The sequence below is a fragment of the Lasioglossum baleicum genome, chromosome 19 (genome assembly GCF_051020765.1).
Source record: "Lasioglossum baleicum chromosome 19, iyLasBale1, whole genome shotgun sequence".
NCBI classification, from domain to species: domain Eukaryota; kingdom Metazoa; phylum Arthropoda; class Insecta; order Hymenoptera; family Halictidae; genus Lasioglossum; species Lasioglossum baleicum.
Window position 1 is genome coordinate 6,471,864 of NC_134947.1, and position 24,279 is coordinate 6,496,142.

The window sequence follows — 24,279 nt, forward strand, 5'->3', positions numbered from 1 at the left end:
CTAAATGGGCGTTCTATAAATTCTGTATAAAACAGAAATCGACAACGAACGTGAGAAGTCCTCTCTCTCGGAAGGCTGCGAAGTGTTGGTTGTAAAGACAGTCGACAAAAAATTTGCTATAATAACAGAGTGTAGAGATATAAAATATGTAATAACGTGGCTCGCAATTTCTCGTTACAGTTTTGTTTCAAATTGTTGTTTGAAACTGTTGAAAAAATAGAATGTATAAACGGGCGTTATACATATATAAATTCTGTATAAAACAGAAATGTCGACAACGAACGTGAGAAGTCCTCTCTCTCGGAAGGCTGCGAAGTGTTGGTTGTAGTGAAAGAAGGAGGGTTTCGAGAAATCGGACGATTGCTTTATTAAGACGTCAGGAGGTACAGGATAGGCTGGGCCTGCGGACGTTATTGCCTCAACCGGGTTCTCGCTTGGGACAATTGCTTCGAGAAGATCAAAAAGACCATCGAGAGAAACTGACAGCGAGAGCAAGAGAGAAAGAGGGAGAGAGAGTGAGAAACAGAGTGAGAACAAAAACCGCCATACTGGCCCTTCGCGTGCAGCACACAAAGTTAAGATTCTGGCCGGAGAGGTGTTCGTAAAGTTTCACTAACATATTTAATCTACAATCGACCGATGATTATTAAACTGGGGATGTTTATGCATTTTCCAATTTTTGTAGACAAATTTTAAGGAAGTAGATTGGAATAAAATCCTATTTTTCATGGGAATAGCCTTTGTAGATCTGGAACAAATAAAAATCGTACTAAATTCTATCAAATTTTAGGTTATAACATTTGTTGAAAATTTTCACAAGCCATAAATGCATTGGTCACACACAATTATGCGTGTAACTGTATATCCGATACATTTTGCACCCGGTACTGATAGTTTTAAAGATTAGTTTGAAACGTTCGGATAGAGTTCTCGAGTGATTTTATATTCCGACAAAGTACAACAGATTGGACGTGCGTTATCGTTCGTATATCTCGGTTTCGTATCTTACGATCTATTTCCTTTATTCCGTCCTAGATGGTCCTCGTTCTTTCATCGCAGTTTGTCGATCTACATCCCCCATCGCATTTCCTGTAGAACAGGAAACTAATTTTCATGATCATCTCCGTTCAAGCACTTTCTCACATTTCATATTAAAAAGCCCGAGCCGGCCCGAGGCACAGTTGCATGTTTGCGTATCCGAAAAATTCGCGAGGAGATTGGTAAACATACTGATGAGAACCATCAACAGATTGTTGCCTCGTTTCAGCAAATCCATCACAGTCCTGAATGGACCATCAGTCCCGAGCAAACGAGGCTCAAAGGCATTTATCTAGGATATCCTAAGCAAACCGAGACACGCGCTCTTGTGGACTTGTTAATCGAAAAACAAACAGTCCCCGCCTGTGTCTCTCGGCCGGTTGTTTGACTAGAATGGCTAATGAAACAGTATTTAAACAAGAACTAAACCAAGGAGCGTTGAATGGTTTATTGTGTCTCGAACGTGTTGAGCGATAGCTGAACAGCAACGCCTTGGGTAACTGTACCGATTACTGCGTGTACAAAATTCTGAGGGCTTAATATTTTTTATTAAAAAAGCAAGAGAAGTTCCGTTATATATATATATTTTATATTATTATATTATAGATATATTTTTATTGTTTCGAAGTAGGTATATATGTATAAACTACAATAAAACTTTTCCTTTTATGCAATAAAATACAATAAAATAATTCCCTCATGCAATAAAATAAAAAATAATCCCCTATGCAATTTTTATTGTGTCGAAGTAGGTATATAAATAATAATAAAACTCTCCCTTGTGCAATTTAAAACAATATAAAGAATCGTACGAGCAACTTTAATGAAGAATATTTTCTCAAATCTTGAGATTATAAAAATATGAGAATGATTGACAAATTTGTACAAATTGTTCAGGGGAAAATCCTTGTTTTCACGTATTCGAATCTCACCGGGAGAAAATACCGCAGTAAAACGTACACCCTTGTAGTAATGTGTACAGTGGACAAGAGAGAAACGCGTTTTGCAATTTCACATCGTTCGGGTACTTGTTGTTCTGCTCGCGGAACCGATTAAACCAGTTCAATTTGTACTGAAATCAACTAATCTCGGCCGCGTTGTTCTCCTCCTTCTCCGGTCCACGGGAGTGAAATTAAGTTGAGAATCACAGGGACCAGCTGAATGTGTTGGTGGTAGGGAATAGACGTAGTAAGAGGCCTGAAAGGGAGCCCGATGGAAGGCCGACACGGGAAGAAGGAGAAACGTAAGAAAGAACGGAACGCATCTAAATGCCGGACTGTTCGACGTCGCTCTGAGAAGGGTACGGATGAGGCCGGGGGAGAAGGGGATAGTGTTGGAACCAGGCTGGTGTCTCAATCAGCCAAGCAGGTTGGGGCACCTTGGACCCCTGTGGGTGGAGGATAGTGCTAGTAATGGAAGTGAAACGAGTTCGCGGCAAAAACAAGAGTGTCCCGAGATTAATTTGCCGCGGCGCTTTTCTTTTTCTCTCATAAATTATGCAGAACCGTGTACACTGTACACAAATATCGACCAATGCCGATCGGAGTTCTTCCGAGAACCTGATGGAATATTTCAATGATACAAAATACAAACAATTAACTCCGTTACAGCTGGACAGTGGATTTGATGCATTTATGACAAAAAGTGTAGGTGTAATGTGGAACAGTAGAAACATTAAGGAATCTAATAAGACCGTTATATTATTTTCAACCTATTAAACTTTACTGTTTTAAATTATATCTACTCATTTTTGTCATAAATAAAAACGGAAATATCTCGTGACGCACTGAAGCTACGAAACAAAATTTGTGCACAAAAATTGATCGGTATGAAGAGAATAACCATATGGTGTAATTTTTTAGGCCCCGAATGGCGGGGAAGGAAATTTCGAAGTCAAATTAATTTTTTTAGATGGAATCATATATTTTTTTGTCATAACACGATATTAGAAGCAGTTACGAGTTAGAAGTTACAATTTATAATATAATTTCTTGAGCAATAGACCAAAGGCAAACACGGAAGGATGTGTAATTTAGAATAAATGAAATAAGAAGGAATATAGAGCAGAAATAGGAGTACATATATTTAAAGTGTAGTCAAGCGTGTTTGTTTTCCTCTGCGGTATGGAAACGAGTGAGTGAGAAAGTAGTAAAATCAAGTCCATTTCTGAGCTGCGAAGCCGAAATAAATTATTGCTATAATATAATTTCTAATGTTTCAACAAAAAAATGTTTGACAAAAAAAAATATATGGTTCCTTTCCAAAATTCATATAATACGAGATGTCGCAAATGATTCGATGATTTTTCACTGCTCGGAATCATTGTGTTCACTATTTCACGATCTTATATCCACGAAAATCTTCTCTAGACTGTTCCCGGAACAGTCATTGGTCCATTATTGCCGTAAAAAGTTTATAAATCGACGCGGGAAATGTACACACAAAAATCCGGCACGAACTTATGGGATGACTAAATAGTTTCGATCGTAACTCGGTGCTATCAGTAGTCCTCTCAGTCCCGGGCCAGTGGCAGATGGTGGGGGGAAGAGAGCGGCGCGCGCAGCTTCTCGACGCAGCGGGCAGGCCGTCACAACTCAATCTAGTATCTCGGTGACCGTGCGCTTGTGAGTAAGTTTCTCTTTTCTTTTCTTCTCGTACAGTGTTGTTAGAATTCTTGACACGAAACCACAGTTTTCAGTCGTGCTTGCAAAACTAGGATCCTAAACTTCATACTTCTCGGCTATTAGAACAATGTGATTGTTCGCAAGGTTTGTATCTCAACTTTTCTCTTACAACACTATTTCTCCTTTTAGTTAGACACAATCCAACTTGTCGATGCATGTTTACATACCATCTGCTTGTCCTAACGCAATTGCATACGCTGATCGTATACATTTTAGTGTACAAAGTTTTTATGCACGTACGAAAAATCGTGAACCATAAAAAGTTGCTATTATTCTCCGATCGAATAATTATCGAAAATCGCAGGTCTAAACAGCGGATTTGGTGCATTTATGAGAAAAAGGGGTGGGTGTAATTTAAAACCGTGAAAACATTAGAAGAGTTTGAAAACACTGTTATATTATTTTCAACGTATTAAACACATTACGAAAGAAAATCAATTTCTATTTTATTCCGGTCTGTTGTAATTCAAGTAGCACATTTTTATTTTGCATAAAGATTCGCTGTCTATCCATGACACTTTAAAGATCCTAAGTCGGAAGAGAAATGTTTAATTTTCCTGTTGAAATTGATCCAAGTGCAAAGGGTTAAAAACAGTGGAATCTGATTTGCTGAAAAGTGCATTATACGGTTACGCTTATCAAATCGAGTGCGCTTCGTAGAAACACTTTGTTAGAGGTTGACGAAAAAAGTGCCGTCGAAATAAATTGAATTACATCGACGCGACGGAACGGCGTTAATAGAGTATTAACTCGGTGATTTGTATCACTCCTTTCTTGATTGTGGCAGGCATGTTAATTTTTAAATACTCGCATATAGCATTTACAATCTCAAAACATTGTTTGAAGCTTAAACAAAGGTGCCGTCTACACTAGCAAATATTCATCTGGCATTGAAGTAGTTATTTCATTGAATATAAATTGATTTTTGTTGGACTCGTATAAAGTTCCATATGTAAACAGTTATGTAGAAAGTGGAGTGCGAGTAACTGAAGGTTGATCACGTTGTCATAACGAATGCATTTATACCTAAACACTCGACGTAAACATACGGCACGCGTATTTTCCATTTGTATCTCGTTATACTTGGCAATGGAATTTTGTAGAATTTTTTGTATCTCTAAATTGTTATTTAGATCGAATTCTGTTCAATCCTCCGTCCGTTTCTTGAAACGATACTATTTATACAGGCACATTATACAGTGTTTGTTTAGTTTAACACTAGATCTACCACGCCAGTCAAAATGACTGGTCTTTAGAAAAAATGCTTAGTTATGTATATATATATACTTTTTGAATGAATACTCAATTATAATTTCACACAGTGTAATTTTAATATTATTGTAGTATAATAAAGAGTACAGTTAACAAATAACATAAGTAGTAATTTCATTTATATAAATTTCATTTTAATTCTTACAATTGGTCAAACACTATGGTATACATGGGTATACAATACAGTATACAGAATGACCGCGTGAAACGACATCGATGTCTATACATATATGTCTATGTTACGTTACATCACGGCTATGTTTATGTTTATGTTTTGGCGCCAGATAAGACGGAGGGTGCGCGATAACATTTCCAAACAAAAATATCGATAAATCTTTCTAAATACATATCTAATTAACGACTTCAGGTTCGGGAAACGAATTATAGAAGTACCAGTCGAAATGACTGCTGTTGGTACAAGTAGCCATGATACAAAATTATTTTGATTCCGTTTAAATAAAACAAAAATAAAATTCATTATATTATACCTTTAGTTATCGCTGTAAAAGTTATCACACCATTGCGAAAAAAAGAAATGTAACACGAAATAGGAATTTCGGAATGAAATTGTAAAATTAGTCATTTTGACTGACGTGGTAGATCTAGTGTTAAAGTGTGTGTGATCACTAGACTGCGGATTTTATGCGTTTATGACATTTATGATTAGTTTCAGCTTAATAAGACAATTAAAAGAAGAAAGAATTTTTTATTTGGTTCCTTCGGCTTGTAATCGATGCAAACATTTTTTATTTTGCATAAAGATCCGCAGTCTAGTGATCAGTAATCAAGAAATGGAAACCAAACTGAATGCTATTTCTTCCCTTAATGATTTTAAGGAGATACATGACATCTTCAATTTTTATAATTTTCCAACAATTTTGAATTTCATCCGCTCGATCTCGAAACATTGAATTTAGTGTTCCAAACATAAACAAAGGTGTCGACCGCGCCAGCAAATATTTATTTGGCGCTAAAGTAGTTATTTCGTGGAATAATAAATGTTGGAGAGATGTAAAGTTCCATGTAAAAGCTGTTACGCGGAAAGTGGAGTGCGAGTAATAAAATGTTAATCGAGTTTGTCGTCTTTATAGACTTCGTTTTATAAAGTTTATCGTTTTCCCGCACGAAACTAACTCGCTGTTTGACGGAACGAGCTCGCGTAGCTGAGATCAACGCAGATTCAATATTTTTAAATGGACGAATGGAATTGCTTCGGACTGATTCAATGTTCGCCCACGTTTGCTCGACATAAGATTTGAACTGGTGAGCAAAGCGAAGTTGACGACCACTGAAGGTCTATAGGGCTGGCCATCTGTCCCTCGTTGCCACGTCTGCGACGTCTTGGTGGTCCATTTTGGGGCTGGTGCGCAACAGCATCGGCACTAGCGCTGGCAATGAAGCGCTCTCAGGTAGAATCTGCCCCCCTCTTTCTCTCACTGTATCGTGTGCGCGCTGGCGCACGTGCTCTCTTTCACCCCTTCTCTTCACTGCCTCCTTGCTTTTTTACTGGTATCACTAGAGGAGCAGTAGAGAGTAGACCTGGAGAATGGTGAACCGTGTGTTGTTTCTGGTAGAAATTCTAACGGCGATGCCGATGTATATTTCTCGTTCACCGGTCACCGCGCTCGTCCATAATCGTTGAAACACCGTTCAGATCTCACAAATTCTATCTTCCAGAATATTCTTGTTGTGCTGGACCTCGATAATCGAAACTAGTTAAAACAACCCTCTTTTAATAATTAGACAGCAAATTTTTATGCAAATTAAACATTTTCTAGCTGAATTGCAACGAACTCGAGCGAAATAGAAATCTATTTTCTTTCTTAATAATTTCAATAGGTTGAAAATAAATATTTTTCTTCTTAAGATATTAATATAAAAAGAGTTTTAGAGCTCGACGATCACCGCAATTTTTATCATAATGGAAACTAGTTGAAACAACTCTCTTTTAATAATTAGACAGCAGATTTTTATGCAAACTAAAAATTTTCTAAACGAACTGGAGTCAAATAGAAATCTATTTTCTTTCTTAATAATTTCAATAGGTTGAAAATAAATATTTTTCTTCTTAAAATATTAATATAAGAAGAGTTTTAGAGCTCGACGACGACCGCAATTTTTATCATAATGGAAACTAGTTGAAATAACCCTTTTTCATATGTATAATATAATTAGACAACGGATCTTTATACAGAATAAAATTTTTTATGTCTATTAGGTTGACAGTGTTAGGGGACAGTATTTCGAAATTCTTCCAATGTGTTTACTGTTCGAAATAACACCTGCTTATTTATTCTTGTCGTAAATGCATAAAATCCGTTGTCTAACTAACGATTATAGATTTACAAAGAAATATTTAGTTCGATAAAAGACGTAATGGTGTACGTTTAGTCATTTTTGGATAATTCAACATAACGACTTGAAGAGTTTTTTAGTGACATCTTAGTTCTTAAGTTCGCACGTGAAACTCTTTTTATATTAACGGGAATGACAAACGAAGATCCGATTTATTTTAAGAATATCATGGTATGCCCCCCTATGCTACACATCTGTTGCATGCATCCACAAGCACTTCGCAGCGCGACAGAACGCTCGAGTTACATTTACATCGGATACAGACTCTTCTCGGAACACGTTCATGCTACGAGCTGTAAATAAACATGTAAACACGATAACAATCCGGTAAATTTCGATAACGCGCTTTATGAAAATGTTTTAACCGAAATTATATACGATATCATTTCTATACATTAGCGTACATGTAGAGGGTGATACATCTAAGACTTACACCGAAAATATCTTGGTCGTTTTTAGGAATACAAGAAAATGTTTGGTTCAGTGGGGCAATTATTGTGACAGAGAAATTTTTTTCTCTAGGTCACGTATTCCGATATTTCAAGGTCATCGTTGTTTTTTTTTTTAATGGATCGACGTATTCTGATTAGTGTAACCTTTTTATTATTTTCTATTTTCTTATTTTCGGCAATAAATCGTGAAAATCTGCAATTTCTACCATCTTTAAACGTCTGTAGCTCATTGCAAAGTCGACCGATTTTGACGAAATTTTCAGAATATGTTTAATTAACACGGATCTACAAAACGTATTTTCTAAATTTTCAATATAGTCCCACATAAAAAAGTTAAAAATTCAACTTTTAGTATTTTTTTCAACAATTCCGATCAATTGCAATGTTTGAAAAAATTTCTTTTCACATCCTTTAGTAAACTAATCGCTCTAGCTGCCCAAAAAAGTTCAAATCGTATAGTACAATATTAAAAAAGTTATCGTCTTCTTTAGAGTGGTCTTAAACTTTTGTCCGCTACTGTATGTATAATTACATTAATATATATGTATAATTGGTGAATCGAATTATAACGATTACTTTGAAAAATGGGTGTACCATGAAATGTAAGGCAAAGGAAGATCTCGAAAAGCTTGCGAATGTTCTGTACAGGTGACAACGGTAATCTTGAATATTTGCGCGACACGTTTAAAATTTGAATGTTCCAGAAGGATGTCACACTGGTGCGATCGTTCGGCCATAGTCCTAACGGGTATGCTGTTGTTGAGTATGATAATGTGGAATACGGCAAGGAGCACAATAATGAGGTGCGAAGACGCGAAACTGAGGTGTGCTTACAGAACAGGCTGTGGTTCTGCTCTGCAACACTATCTTACAGGCTGCGCGCCCGTTCTCCAAGGCGATGACTGTTCCGAGACATGCCAACATGCCCTCATTGCTTTGACAAGCACCGACGAGGGCAAAGAACTTATGACAGTACATATTTCTTTATTTATTTCGACTTTCGTTCCGTTATACACGTGTATGTACTTCTGCTCCCAGTCAGCTGTAAACCTTGCTTCGAGCAAATCTTTATCAATATTTGCAGTCGTACTTTACGAGTAAAAGGCGGCCATTTCGGAGCCAAAACCATGCAGTAGAATTTGGTCCCTATTTACTATGAATTTGCGAGTTGATACGGAGATGGCTCTCGGTATTTGAAGGCAAAGTTTGCAGGCGCAACTCCATGCCAAATCTACGCCAAGCCTTTCCCTCGTGTAGAGGGCGCGTCGGTCGCTCTGAGCAGTGGCGGCTCCAGTCAAGTGAAGGCCCTAAGCGGTAGTTTTGGGGCCCTCAAACTCAAGTTAGAAATAGAAGTTGCAAGAAAACTCCCGCAAACCTATTAACAAAAGAGAAAAGTAATGAAATATACCGCTACACGTTAAAGTTATTTTAAAATTCGGGGCCCCACGCGGCCGCATAGTCCGCTTACCGTAATTCCGCCTGCAAACTTTGCACTGCTTTGCACTCAAATACCGAGCCTAATTTCCGAGTCGGAAACAGTTGGGTCGGAATTTGCAGGGAAGTTTTGCTGACGAATACATGGCAAATCAGGAGCAGATTGCTTACTGGGCTGTTTCCTCGACAAATATATGTTAGAAGCTTTTTATAATTTAATTCTGCAACGATTTTAACGATATATTAATTCGATATCTAATTTATTATATATTTATTATAAAAATTTTCAATAAATTACAATTGATTATTATTTGCGCAGTGCGAATGCGAAAATGACTTATGTCTACAATCGAAGCAGAGGGTTGAAATCTGCAGATCTTCCGTGCAAATGGCAATGAACAGGACCAGGGTGTCCTGCAGAGTCGCAACTTGGATTTGTAACGCGGATGCCCTCTGTCAGACTGCCCTTTCCTACTATAATAGATTTTGCAAGAGCATGTTCCAAGGACGAAAGTGTACAAAACGGTAAACATTATTCTTTTCAATACTAACCGTACCCACGACCGGTGTCACATTTTTTTACTTTATAATTGTTGAAGTTTTGCAAGGATAATTCCATTAGAATTGATTAAAAAATTGCAAGAAATTTAAATTAATTCAGTGTTCAGTCATTTTTATATAAAACGATATATAGCAGTCGCGTTTTGTGCTCGTGAAAAGTATCGAAAATTAATCAGCTGGTGTAAAACAACGTAAGAAATATTCGATCTACAAATTATTGAACAAATTTTAGGTGTAAAAATTCAATAAATATCCTTACAAGGCAAGAGAAAGCAGCGAAATTAAATACATGTCAGTGCGATGGTTTCGAAGATTATGACTGTAAAGGAATCCATAGGAATATGAATCTACTTTGTTTTGGTAAAATACACCATGGTTATCGTGACGTTAATATCGAAGATGACAGAAGGAATGAGTTCCTAAGACCAAACATGACTCTAAGAGGAGATGCTGTTCAAATATTAGTTGATAGAAGACTATTTCTACTTTCCCTACTTATTTATCATATACTTAAAGCAAGGCAAGGTAAGAGCAAGATTACAGAAAAACTTATGTAATTTAATTATTAACTTTTAATTACTCGCGTAGCGTACTTACAACCTCGAAACCTTCAAGTGTTTCAAGTTTCAAGCATAAACAAATAAAGGTGTCGACTATCGGACGCTCTCAAAAAAGCGATAACTTTTTTAATATTTGACTATTTGACGATTTGAACTTTTTTTATAAGATAGAGAAATTAGTTTACTACAGGATGTGAAAAGAAATTTTTTCAAAAATTGCAACTGGACGAAATTGCAGAGAAAATGCTAAAAGTTGCATTTCACAACTTTCAACAATTTTCTCTGCAATTCCAACAATTCGCAACTTTTTAAAAAAATTTTTTCACGTTGCGTAGCATACCAATTGTTCCTACTTCTGAAAAAAGTTAAAATCTTATGGTCCAATATTAAAAAAAGTTATCGTCTTTTTTAGAGCGTCCGAATATTAATGCGAGTCACCGTATGCATTTCGTATCAAATTGTAGTTATTTTATCGAATAAAAATTGATTTGTGCTCGGCGAGTAACTGGAGGTTAAGATACACTTGTTTTCTTGACAAAAGAAGATTTCTTTTTCAGACTGACGATCGAAAGAAATGCATAAGGATCTCCGGAAGAGCAGTATTTCACGAAACCCATGACCAAAGATCTTCGTCAATCTTTTCACCATCAATATTCGATCAAGTTTTATATATTTATATCGGTTAACGAATCACTATTTCCTTCTATAAATTTTCAGCAGCTTTATCATATAAATGTAAAACTGCACTTTCTACACTAAAATTTCTTTGCGAGAACTTTCTATGCAATTTGTACAAAGAAAAACATCAAGAAGGTGGGCGGAGGGTAGTCTTGTACAGTAAGAGTATTGTATATTGATTGTATTATAGTAAATATAACTGGATCATTCGTTATAGATGTTTAATTGTAAGAATTCTATTTATAAAAATATGTAATCATGTAAATATCCATGTAACGAAAAAATGATTTTTCTATTTAATAATTTAAATATTGTTTACATTACGAAATATGTCGAATCAATTGCTAAACATTTAGGTATTGAAAAAATCATAGGGAATGGAAATATTCTAGCTAGGAAGAAATCTTTAATTTTCAAGTTAAGATAGCTCCGACTGTTGCGAAGGATTAATACTTAAAACTGCTTTTAATTGAAACTCTGACCGAAATCTTCGTTTCCTTCTTAAACAGTGTTTCTCGATCGCAAAAGTAAAAATAAAACATTCCCAATTGAATTTTCACTGGAAAATATTGAAATACTTCAAAGTTAGAATTATTTAATCGTAATGTACAAATAAAATGCGAGTTATATGCGTTTCAAGTATATATATACAGTGATAAATATTACGTCACTGAGAATTCTAAATAGTAGTTACATATTTTATAAGTATATAGCGATCTCTAAAGAATATATTTGCAAGAACATTAGTGTAATTCATTTTATTCTTTACTTCCTTATTTCTTAACAGAAGACACACCTATTTCAAAAATTCCAACTCGTTTTATAGTTTACCGATCGTTGCGAAGTTCTCGCAAAATTCTTGCTGTCGAACGTAATACAAAATATAAGAAAGTGTGGCGATAACTTCATGATAAATTGCTTTATTAGTTGAATGCATTTGAAAGATGAACATCCTAAGGAAATCCATCGTCGTCCTCCTCTGCCATTTCTTTAGCAAGTTCCAAATCTTGTTGTTCCCTTTCTCTACGTTCTTCGGCCGATTCAAGGTCTTTTCCATACGACTTTGGTGGATATCTCATGGCTTTAACGCTCTGATTGTGCAAGTCTAAGCAGAATGTAATTCTCTGGTGGAACGCGAGCAACGGCTCTTTAGTACAATAAATATCGGTAGTCTCTTTGCTACGCATGTATCCGTTCTCCAATTCTAAAGTAGCTTCGATCACTCCGTCCCTAATAGCTTTAGCTACAATAAATTCAGCGTCGACGCTCGAATCTAAGCCTAGTTTCATTGCGATGTATGCAGGAGAAATTCTCGAATAGGAGAGTCCGATCGATCTAATCGCAGTCTTAATAACGTTGTGTCTCAATCTGAGGATCAGAGTAAATGTATGATCTGCTCTGAACTGTGGACCGAAGTTTTCTAAAACCTCTCCAAAACGTTGGAGATTTCCTAAACGCACAGCTTGCGTTAATTGAAAATACGGAGCCAATGCGCGACGCATCGCTGCTTGCCGGAAAGTTTGCCGTTCGGGAATATCTCCAAGTAGAAGTTCTACCGTCACAGCTAGTTTCTGAACTGTTTGACGGAAACCAACTGCGGTGCTTTGAGGAGCTTTTCTGAGAGCCTGCGAAAATGATTAAGTACAAATTATATATTGTATTTTAAGGTGAGGTAAAACCCTTTTGTTTCGAATAAGACTACAACATACCTGAACCAAGTACTTGTGGGCAGCAGAGTACTCTAATCTAGCTGCTTTGATACGTCCTAAATAATACAAGAATCTGGCCCATTCGTTGTTGCTAGCAGACTCGGGGAACGTCGACTTGAGTACAAGCTTGTCTGCTTGATCGTACAGATTATAATGCAAGTAATTCCTTAATAAGCAATTAATCAATACCGCCTGTCCTTCGAAATCGTTTCTCAACGTCGCTGTCCTTAATCTCAGGTGCAACAGTCCTCGAATTTTATCCAATCTTCCGACTAGCTCGTACGCTCTCGAATAATAGAAATAACATTTCGCGGCGATCAAATCGATGGTACGCCTATTCTGTGCAATGATCTTTTGTAACAATTCCTCGGAACATTGAACCGCTTGCTCATATCTTCCAGTATCTATTAAACGCATGAGAACCAGCAGAAGAATGTAAGCATCGATTTCCGGCAAGGAACTCAAAGCTGTAGGGCGTAGTTTCTGAGTTTCTTCTACTTCGGTAGATTCTTCTAATCTGGATAGCAATGCCTCGCGTTCCGAACATGGTTTCAAGTAAAAACTCACGATGGTCGAATGCAAAACATTGAAGTTTAATCTGCGACGTGTGTTAGGTAACGAACGTAACACTCTCAGAATGAAACGAGGCTCTTTGCTCTGCACCGCTTTCTCTATCTGACGAGCATGCTCACGAATATCGTGAATCGTTTGGAGATCAATATCCTTCTTATCAATCACGTCTCCGTCACCGTTCTGAGATTCTGACGGAATTATGTCCACGTCCATAGCTTCAGGATTCTTCGCTGCAACGGGCACTCCCATTTTGAACCAATCTGGAAAAATATGTCTCTACATGCACACAGTAATACGTTTGAATACACAAAGAAAACTGTATTCCCAATGTTGTTATAGACAAAAACATTCTTTAGTCGATACAAACTGGAATTCTGGTAAGCGAAAAATTCTTTGTTCCAAAATTTAAAATGTCACGTTTTTTTGATTCAAGAATTTTATGTGTGACATTTTTTATATATTTATCGTTTAAAAAGAGTAGCAATTAAAGTTTACCTGTCTTGCAAAGTTTTATAGGACAAGACTTCTCTGAATAACTACAATTTTACGTTTTCATCCCACCAATTCACAGTCATGCATACTAACCTTAGACTATATATTCTTATAGAGCCGGCATGGGTAGAGGATATGTGTGCATAGGACGCAGTGCTCCACAGTGCTCCAAGATAATTCAGAATGGTGGATAGCGATATAAAAGCGAGGTACACAAGCATATTTATATGCATTATTTCGTAAACATTTGGAGAAACGGTACAAACTTGTTGTATAAAGAATTGTAAGGAACGACAAAACCGTGATACGCTTTATGAAACACGGAATACCTGTTCACAATCTATTGTTGCTTCGACCAATAAGCAAACTTTGCCTATTGCAACGATCAATCAGATTTGCATTCCTCCAAGCTCACTTTCCAGCTGTTTCCAGCCGTGAAAAACGCGTATCACGATGCTTCAGAGCTATTTTCATGATTCGTTACTTTCCGTCAGAGAGACTGGAAATTCACTCGCAAAAAATAACCGAGTTTCCCCTCTAATCAAACTCCGTGATAATAGGTGGCTCCATAGAACCGCCACGTCTGTGTTATGTGCCGATTTTATACGGCACACCGGTTTATCAGAAGTATCGAAAGACAATAATAATAGAACAAGTTGAAGGGAACTATTACGGTAACAAGTATGATTCGCTATAATTTGATTACATTAATATGGAGCCTCGGATTGTTTCTCGGTTTTTCTATCCAAACTCTTACCGCTACCGATGTCATCGACTCGGAGCTGGTTCTGAAAAATGTGGAGAAACATATTGACTTACAATCTCAACTAACGAAAATCACAACCAGACTCGTTCTAGAAAATGAGAGCAAAGATCGACACATACGTAATTTCCTATTCTCATTGGAGCCTAAACAGAAAAATAGTCTGAGCTATATCGCTGCGTACAGAGAACCGGTACGGGTTGAGTTAAAATTGGCTGAAGTTAAGGTAAATGCGCATCCAGATAAAACCTTTTATAAGATCGAATTGAAAGATCCTCTTTCTCCTGGGAGAACTATGTCCGTCGAAGTCGAAATGGTATTAAGTCACGAACTGGTACCTCATCCTAAAGAGATCACACAAAAGGAGAAACAACTGGTAAAGTACACAGGAAACATTTATCTGTACTCTCCGTACACCGTAGCGAAGCAAACAACAACGGTATCATTGCCTTCGCGCAACGTAGAAAGCTACACTAAATTCAAACCAGTCTCACAGAGCGATTCGATGATCACTTACGGTCCGTACGAAAAGCTTCCTTCGTTTTCGTACGAGCCGTTGAACATTCATTTCGAAAACAACAATAAATTCCTGACCGTCGTCAGACTGGAAAGAAGCATCGAGATATCTCATTGGGGAAACATCGCGGTGGAAGAACACACTGATTTGTTGCACACCGGAGCCTTGCTGAAAGGCTCGTTCTCCCGTTACGATTACGCCAGGGAGACCAAATCGGGCCAGGCCAGTATTCAGAGTTTCGATACTGTTCTACCCGCAGCTGCTTCCGATATTTATTACAGAGACGAGATCGGTAATATCTCCACGTCGCATACTCGCATTAAGAAAGATTCCGTCGAGCTGAATCTTCGTCCACGTTTTCCGCTGTTCGGCGGTTGGAAAACTCGATACATCGTGGGTTATAACGTACCCAGTTACGAGTACCTGTTCCACTCCGGAGATCAATACGTGTTGGAGATGAGACTTTTAGATCACGTATTCGACGACATGGTGGTAGACGAATTGGTTGTGAAGATTATACTGCCAGAAGGCTCGAAGAATATTGAATTCAATCTTCCGTATGCTGCAACGCGTTTACCTGATTCTCTTTACTACACGTATTTAGACACTACCGGACGTCCAGTCATTTCTATTACGAAGAAGAACTTGGTGGAGAATCATATTCAGGATTTTAAGCTGAAATATACATTCCCGCGTATATTGATGTTGCAAGAACCTTTACTAGTAGCAGCTGCGCTGTATCTACTCTTCTTATTGGTGATCACTTACGTGAGACTCGATTTCTCGATAGACAAGGATGAGTTCTCCGAGAGTAAATTGAAGATAGCTGGACAATGCGAGAAAATCTTAGCTGTTCAAGATCGACGCGTAACTTCTTACAACGAGCTGGATTATCATCTGGGAAATCTGAAAACGAACAAGGACGCGAACGCGTTCTTGTCTGTTGTCAAAGGCATCAATAAAGAATACAAAAACGCCACGAACGCTATCGCAGAGATTGCTCAACGATTGAAAGGGGAATCCGGTGATATATACGATCGTGTACAGGAATTACAGAAGCACGACAAAGCGTTGAAAGAGCTTTACAATCAACAACAAGCGCTTTACGTAGATAAATTAGTACCAGGGAAAATTGGGCGTCAACAGTTTGTAGAAGCGGAAGCGGTTATCGCGAGGAAGAAGGAGGAATGTATCGAGAAAATTAATTCTATCGTGAAGTCTTTGCAGTAATGAAATTCACGAACAGTCGAGAAACCGAGAATAATTTGAAGTACTAACTGTAATCTTTTTCTATTCTAAGTTAAAGCAAAGTCCTTTCTGTATGATAAGTTAAGATTTGTAATAAAGAGATATAAAAGAAATATTACTGTCTACTTGTATTTAGTTAGAGAAATATACGCAGAAATTATTAATCATATTTATTATGAATTTTCGATAAATATAAATATACACTACCGCTGAAAAGTATCCGGACACTTGCGAAATGTGTAATTAGGATTGCAAGGGTGCGGGATATGCGCCTTTTCATTTCACGATAATGCATGCGATGGGGTTTTTCAGTAGTCAATCTAGGCCGCGATCGCCCTCAAAAGCCCTACTTTTACGTTTACGAGACGCAATTTGCATTATTCGGCAGCATGTAGCTGTCGCAGATTTATAAAAAAAAGCTAATATAAATACATGCGCAGCTTTATGCTTCCAAATAATGCAAATTACACCTCGTAGATTTAAATATAGTGATCGAAAGTTGAATTTCGATTTAAATTGGGTTGCTGAGATTTCAATTTGGATTTAGATTTACATGTAGCGATTGAAAGTTGAATTTTTCGATTTAATTTGACTTTATACATAATAATAATAATTACAAGTGACAAAATTCTTCTAAATGTTTTTTGTGTAGAGTAAAAGGAATAAGTGTCCGCATACCTTTCAGTGGTAGTGTTACATATGTATCGTTATAATCTCGTATAGTTCACGAGAAACCGATCGAAAATTGCTAGAAAAAAGTATTTTCAAATCACAACTTTCCCTCTCGGATAATGTCCGAGTACGTATTTCGCGAATCCATGTGTCAGTGTAGAACGCCGGTTAAATGAGACACCTGCTAACCTTTTAGACAGTGCTCGGAAAACTGTCACTTTGTTCGTACGTCGAATGATTGCAGCTAGAATGAGTAATTTACGGAAATTTATAGGTAACCGTATTCTTTCTTCGACGTTCGTTCTACGTGCTTGCAAATCGATTTGTTTAAATAAAAGCTGGACGGTCGATTTTTTGTTGTTCGTTTAAAATACATCCGCTGAAGGTTATACGCTCGCTGTATTTAAATATATGTGCTATCAATCGTTCGTTTTGATGTAGATATCGGAGCAAATTTGACGGACCCAATGTTTCAAGGAATTTACCACGGATCTCAGAAGCATCAGCCAGATTTGAATAAAGTTTTAGAACGAAGTTGGAGCAACGATCTCTCGAAAATTATAATCACTGCCGGTAATATAGAGGAAAGTAGAAAAGCTATTGAAATCGCAAGAACAGATGGTACGATATTACTGCGTTAAATATTTTTCAAATAACAATACCATCGTGCACGAATTAGTTAAGGAAGCATCGTTACAGTCGTGTCTCTCTATCATGGGCAGATCTGTAGTTCGGTACATAAGAATTCTGTTTTCTCTAATGAAAATCAATCATTACGATACAATTAATCATTTGTACACCTTGCAGGCTTTACAACTGTGAGGCTAGTCTTGTAATATACGTCTATTGTTTGTTTGTCTCGTATTAAATCACACGTACGAAGAAACCGCCGAAAGAGAGATGCGACAGTTGCTGTGATTCTGTCTCACATAACTACAACGATGAAATGCATGTCGATGGAAATGTCTAGGTATACATTGAATTTAAATCCTGATCTTCTAAAAATTTATTGTCACTTTCATTGCAGAACGATTATTCTCAACAGTCGGTTGCCATCCGACGCGTTGCAACGAGTTCGAAGAAAGTGGAAATCCAGAAGCTTATCTGAAGTCGTTATCGGATCTAGCCGTAGATAATAAGGATAAGGTTATTGCCATCGGTGAAATGGGATTGGATTACGATAGGCTACAGTTTTGTTCGAAGGATGTGCAAAAGAAGTATTTCGAGATGCAGCTATCTTTATGTTCCGCTTTGAAATTACCAATGTTTCTACACTGCCGGAATGCCAGTGAAGATTTTGTGAAAATCTTAAGGAAACATAAAGATATGTTAACGGCTGGTGTCGTGCACTCTTTCGATGGTAATCCGGAAGAAGCGAATTCTATATTACAAATGGGATTGTATATCGGCATTAATGGATGGTACGTCGAATAAGTTCTACAATTCTAATGTTTGACGCAAGCACAGCTGACTTTAATCGTATTCGTAGCTCTCTTAAAACAGAAGAAAATCTTTTCGCTGTAACAACAATTCCGTCGGATAGGTTGATGATTGAAACCGACTGTCCGTGGTGCGAAATAAGACCGATCCATGCTTCCGCGAAAGATGTTATTACTAATTTTGTATCGGTGAAAAAAGAGAAGTGGCAACCGGATCGTATGGTTAAAGGAAGGAACGAACCGTGCACCATAGTGTAAATAAATGTCAACTTATCATTGGAGAATAAATGAAAAATAACGAATTACTAATTTCGTTCTCGTTTTCGTTTGCAGGCAAATTTTGGAAGTGCTCGCACGGATCAGAGACGAGGAGGAAGAATATCTATGCAATCAAATATACAAAAACACGATGAAGGTCTTCTTTCCTCACGAATTATAATTGTAACCGAAATCCACGACCACTCTGTGCACAAAAGAAACGTAAGAAAAAAAAGAAAAAACACACATAAAAAGGAATTTTTACCAAATTCATTTCTTAGAAGAAAGGAAATGAAAATACTCATTTTTACATACATTGTTCTACCTATGTGACTGGAGTCACATAATCATCTCCATTAGTTGCATTATTAGCACTATTATATTTATAATATTATAATAATAATTATTACTATTCCTATATTTTACCGATATTATTCTATTACTCCCATGAACATCTCGTTATTGTTACTCCTCTCTATTTTTGTATCCGATAACGTACAGTAATATTTTACATATCTATTAAAGATATTAATCGTGCTGCCCACTCCTACATTAATTTTCTCCAAGGATACGAAAAAAAAGAGTGACTTTATTTAACGTATTCTTCGATTCGTATATAAATTTGTTATAATCACCGTTGAATCCACGTTAAATGGTAACATAAAAGAGAAATAAACGTAGAAGGCAATAGGTTGAAATTTAATCCTAAATCGAGTGATCTATATATTACTTTAATAATCATAATGTTGTTTGACATAAAGATTAACTTAAGAAAAAAGGACTAACACCTCGATCGAATTTCCAGCATTTCAAAATGTCTCGATTCATTGGAATTATATGATACATCGTCGAATATCACAGGTGAAATGGCCGTCACAATATACATGTGGAAATATACAACATTTCAATATTGGAATGATAAAATTAAATGCTGAGAGTGGGAGAAGAATTACCGAGCGAATCGGTTGTAACATCCAAAGAATTTCGTTCACGGAACTTTAGATAATGTTTGCACTTTCTCGTACACCCAGTCGTAAGTTTGACTTGCTAATGTCTGGGTGGTATCGATAGCTTGCGAAGCGTAACTTTGTAAATTTTCTGGGCTCAACTTCCCGCTGAAACAAGCAGAATAACAAAGTCATGTTCGGTTCGCGTTCGCTATATTAAAAGCAACGTCGCTACTTACACAAATACATTATGCTCCAACCACTTGAGCGTTGTACTCGAGTGTTCCATGAATTTCTCTGCGCATATGCAGGAATAAACTTTCACCAGTTCCAATCCTTGATTACTTCGTAAATGTATCTCGTCTAACATTCCCGGAACGTAATGTTCGATCTACCGAACACGTAAAACGTTTATTATATTACGTACGAACACCTTCGATTGGGATTCGAATGCTTACCGTTTGACGTACCACAGGGCCTTTAGTTTCGGCGTACGCCAGCACATTGCCGTACGCTCTGATAGAAACGTTCTTCACTACGATGTAAACATCTCCCGCTAATTTCATATAAGGTTTACATGTTTCGACGGTTGCTTTGTAATACTCCGGCGAACTAGCTTCGATGAATTCTAGCGTTTTGGTAGAATAATCTTGTACTATGATCCAAGCTTTCTGTCCATGTTCGTATACTCCACTCCTGTTTAGCAGCTTATCCGTGCTAGATTCTAAATAATCGCGGTAATTGTTTACCATCGAATGAAATAATTACTAAACTCGTAAACAGAAAGCTAACAATTCATTTTCGAATATTACCTTTGTAACTACCATGTTGATAAACATCGTAACCTACAAAAGCACCAGTCAGAAGCAATAACAAAATAATTCCCTTCCTCCAGGGAAACTTCTTATTGGACGTTGCTGTCATTTTTAAAAGTAAAGCCTGCAATACAAAGATAGAAATCATCAGAACCATTCTTTTCGGATACTTTCCGGATATAAATGACCAGTATAACTAAATAAATACACATCATCGTGAAGTTTTAGGGGTAAAGGTCAAACGTTGTGGTCGTCGATACTCACACAATGAATTGCGATTATTTTGATTAACGGTTTTCATAGGCATGCCTTACCTCTACAATCGATGCAGCAAGAAAATAATCTTCTAAATTATTCTGTTTTCACGGTTCCGAATGTATATTTACTTATAAAAAAAAAGATTCGATGACGACGAAGAATGAGCGATGAATGTCGTCACTGAATGGTGTTGGGGGGACAATATGCGATCGATAGTACACTTCCGAAAAAACAAGCTTACCTAACCTAATCCTTACGCGAGAGATTTGAATTTATCCGAATCGATCAAACTTTATCTGTCGCGCGTTATCGAGAACGGTCGAATCAATGTTTCGACCGGTATCGTCGATGTGTACATATACGCAGCGTATTCGTTTCGCAATGATCCTCTTCGAACACAAACTCGACCAGTCAACCAAATAGCAATTCATGTGTCGCGCACCGTTCAAATACTATACATAGATACATTTGCGCACACGTATATGCGTAGAACTTGTCGAGCCGAGCGGCGCGGGTCATTTCAAACGAGCTTGAACAGAAAGAATTCTATACGCAGCGATACCGCGCAATATCAACCCCTTGCCGTATTTTAACGAGTCAGACTCGTCCCGAAGATTTTAAACAAAGCCCAACGAATATGAATGTTACGCGTTTCTTTCTAGATGAAATAAAATTCGTCTCGTTTGCAATCAATATTTAAACATTCAAATAAACGTAGCCATACATTCTTTTACTTTTTACGACATTTCTCGGGAGTCTACACATCGCACATGCAATATAATATATATCTGTGGTTGCAAGAAAAAACGCGCCGCATGTCACAACTTCAAAAAGTTTGAGTTTACGCATATTGACTGAACTTTTAGAGTACAGAGTTTATGTATTTACCAGAAGAAAGCAGTCGCGAAAACAAATTCGAAAAGCTCAGAAAAATAATGCAATTTAACCGATGTCCTATGTCAACGAATTAGTGATCAAAACTTTAAACGGCAATATACAGTGTTCCTTCGGACGATGTGACTTTCGTCTGTGTGGAGTTCAGAGCATTTTTCGAATTAAATTTATACGAAATATGATATAATTCCAATTATATTTACTTGTGTATTGAACGGTGAAAGTTTTCGACGAAAAGAAGGACGCTATGCTCGTGTCTCATAAAAGAATGAAAAGTAAAGAAGTTTTGGCCCTTCGCGGGGTATGCCCTGTTCCGAACATATACTTTCAACTTGAATTAAAACGCGACAGTGTTATTATGATTGTTATTATTACGATCATGGTTACATAAACATACTTTATACAATATTCATTACACTTTAAATGGAAACCTACCTTGCTTACTTTACTGCAGGCATTGGCGAGACTTTCTTCTTTCCCTTTTCTCCATTTCTCATCGGTGCTGCTGAACAGTGTGCATGTCTCTTCCATGCATTTTTGTTTCAGAGTTGTACGTAAGCTACTCCATTTCACATCTGGAGAATAGAATCGCATTATATATTTGTCACTGAATGATTATTTAACTTATAACTGAACTGCGGATCTTTATGCATTCACGTAATGTTGTTTTTAATGTAACAAAGTCATTAAGGGATGAAATCAATTTTTATTTTATTCCTGCCTCCCGCAATCAATGCGGAACATTTTTATATTGCACAAAGATCCGCAGTCTACTTCTAACGATAAACCTTACCAATGTATGTCAATAGAAGTTGAGATTGATATAAATTTTTGGCGTAAAGTGATCTCCAAACAGGAAAACAAAGAGGATCAGTCACCAAACAAGCGACAAGAGCTTTAATTAATTCGTCTCTATAATTCGCGTGCACTTTCGGTGTGATTTTTCCCATCAACAGTTCGAACAGCTTTGTATAACTTATGTTTTTATTCTTAAATAATATTAACTGAAACAAACGTATATAAATGATGTAAATGTTATTATATTAATATGTATAAACGTGTATTAATGCTTACTCTCAATCTTTCAATGCTATTGTTAACTTCTCTGCCCACGCTGGCAGGGATATTAAGCTTTCCGGAACATGTATCGTCGATAATATCAAAATAGAGTTCTGGTTTAAGATCGTGTACGTTCTCGTGCCCGAAAACAAGATCGTTCAGAATTTGTGCCACGTAACTAGAATAACTCTTTGTTTCTAACATAGGAGACATTACTTCGTGCCATAGTTTTAATCCTACGATCAAGTCTTTTCTGCCAGCTTGACACAGAGCCCATAATAAAGACAATCCAATTGTTTTTCTATTCTGGTAAGAATTTCTCACGGTAATCAGTTTACCGATACTGGCGACGATCATTTCGGGATTAGTATTCGCTAAAAGTTGTAAAAATATTTTGTGACCAACAACAGGCGATCCTTTCACCATATCGGTGGCCATCGCTGTCAAAGTATTCTCGTAAAACACTTGCGCCGTCTGTTTCCCTGCCATTTCGATGGCTTTATCTAAAATAGAGAAGACTGGTTTAGGTACTATGCTCAACGGATAGTCTTTAGGTTTCCCTGAGAAGATCGCGTCTTCTTTGTCAACAGGTATTTTTAGATTAAGAAATGCAGCAAGATCTTTCAGCCATATCAACGGAGCGTCTGGAAATCTAATTTGACCGTTGGTCAAAACGTTCGAGAGCTCGTCCACGTCGATCTATGAAAAATAAATGTCTCGTATAAAGGGATTAATCTAGAATTATATAAAAGAGTAAATATATATTTATATAGGATTAATACCATATTCAACGCGTCTTTTATCGATTTCGGAGGCTTCTCTTTTGGCTCTTGCTTCTTTTTCTCAACATGTTGTTGCTGTTTCTGTTGTTTCTTTTTCTCTTCGTTCTCTTTCGTTTTATTCTCTTTCTCTTTCGACGGTTTCTTGTTCTCTTTGTTATTATCCAAATTATCGTATAACGTCTTCACTTGACTCAAAGGTACTGAAAGAAGCGAACACTTTTTTCAAACATTTTTTTAAGCTGTAACGTATGTATTTCGGTATACGAAGAAGCCTGTGCGCGTTAAGTTATCGTTAATGCTAAATTACTAATTGACAGTGAAGTTTTTAAGTAATAATATTCTGTAGAAATAGCGCAACGTATTGTTAGCCGAGGTTAAAAATAGTAACTTACAAAAATCTTCGACTTTCGGAGCGTTCTCGATAAATTTCTTTTTCTCGGCCTTCGTAAGCTTATTGGTCTTTCCATTGCTTTTATCCTTTTTGTTTCTTGCAACTAATTCCCAACCGCCAGACGACATGGTGCAACAAATGCAGTAAACAAATAGACACTTAACAATACTACTAAAAAGGCACTGAAGTGTTTGTTGGCAGTTGTGTTGTCGACCGAACACTGTACGTGGTCGCGCATGCGTGTTTAACAATTTGCCACGCGCTAACTTTTGCCTATGCGAAAGCAATTTTCAATTCTATATGACACGTATTACATTGTGCCGTGTATAACTTGTTCCAATTACTAAAGAATATCAGGAACTATTGGAATGCGTACTGTATGAATATGGCGACAAGATGGGTGGACCTAATTTAATATTTCAACACGA

General features: G+C 37.0%; 5 protein-coding genes across 7 annotated transcripts; 3 read left to right on the forward strand and 2 right to left on the reverse strand.

Annotated features, from left to right (window-relative positions):
- The first annotated feature begins 3,621 nt into the window (after positions 1-3,621).
- On the forward strand, positions 3,622-12,633 carry LOC143218284 (growth arrest-specific protein 1). Of its 3 annotated transcripts, none has more exons than XM_076443401.1 (5): positions 3,622-3,806; positions 8,506-8,773; positions 9,555-9,760; positions 10,029-10,321; positions 10,914-12,633. In XM_076443401.1, exons 2-5 carry the CDS (start codon positions 8,510-8,512, stop codon positions 10,916-10,918), a joined length of 768 nt encoding a protein of 255 aa, XP_076299516.1. In that variant the 5' UTR covers positions 3,622-3,806; positions 8,506-8,509; the 3' UTR covers positions 10,919-12,633. The 3 variants fall into 3 exon arrangements, with proteins under 3 accessions (XP_076299516.1, XP_076299517.1, XP_076299518.1); XM_076443402.1 differs by having other exon boundaries at positions 8,509-8,773; XM_076443403.1 differs by lacking the exon at positions 3,622-3,806 and adding an exon at positions 5,605-6,564.
- Rpn3 (regulatory particle non-ATPase 3) lies at positions 11,777-13,909 on the reverse strand. Its single transcript, XM_076443389.1, has 3 exons — positions 13,812-13,909; positions 12,744-13,576; positions 11,777-12,659 (listed from the first exon to the last, which is right to left on the reverse strand). Exons 2-3 carry the CDS (start codon positions 13,563-13,565, stop codon positions 11,988-11,990), a joined length of 1,494 nt encoding a protein of 497 aa, XP_076299504.1. The 5' UTR covers positions 13,566-13,576; positions 13,812-13,909; the 3' UTR covers positions 11,777-11,987.
- A 439-nt stretch (positions 13,910-14,348) lies between these two features.
- On the forward strand, positions 14,349-16,449 carry LOC143218278 (dolichyl-diphosphooligosaccharide--protein glycosyltransferase subunit 1). The gene has a single exon (XM_076443388.1). It carries the CDS (start codon positions 14,492-14,494, stop codon positions 16,316-16,318), a length of 1,827 nt encoding a protein of 608 aa, XP_076299503.1. The 5' UTR covers positions 14,349-14,491; the 3' UTR covers positions 16,319-16,449.
- Positions 16,450-16,648: 199 nt separating this feature from the next.
- Positions 16,649-19,820, forward strand: LOC143218282 (deoxyribonuclease TATDN1). The gene is made up of 5 exons (XM_076443393.1): positions 16,649-17,282; positions 17,450-17,629; positions 18,036-18,429; positions 18,498-18,701; positions 18,781-19,820. The coding sequence occupies exons 1-5, from the start codon at positions 17,243-17,245 to the stop codon at positions 18,884-18,886; spliced, it is 924 nt and encodes a 307-aa protein (XP_076299508.1). The 5' UTR covers positions 16,649-17,242; the 3' UTR covers positions 18,887-19,820.
- On the reverse strand, positions 19,421-24,089 carry Tmem214 (Transmembrane protein 214). The gene is made up of 9 exons (XM_076443387.1): positions 23,853-24,089; positions 23,461-23,660; positions 22,694-23,377; positions 22,413-22,623; positions 22,055-22,194; positions 20,465-20,591; positions 20,111-20,376; positions 19,892-20,043; positions 19,421-19,820 (listed from the first exon to the last, which is right to left on the reverse strand). The coding sequence occupies exons 1-9, from the start codon at positions 23,977-23,979 to the stop codon at positions 19,694-19,696; spliced, it is 2,034 nt and encodes a 677-aa protein (XP_076299502.1). The 5' UTR covers positions 23,980-24,089; the 3' UTR covers positions 19,421-19,693.
- Positions 24,090-24,279: the final 190 nt, after the last annotated feature.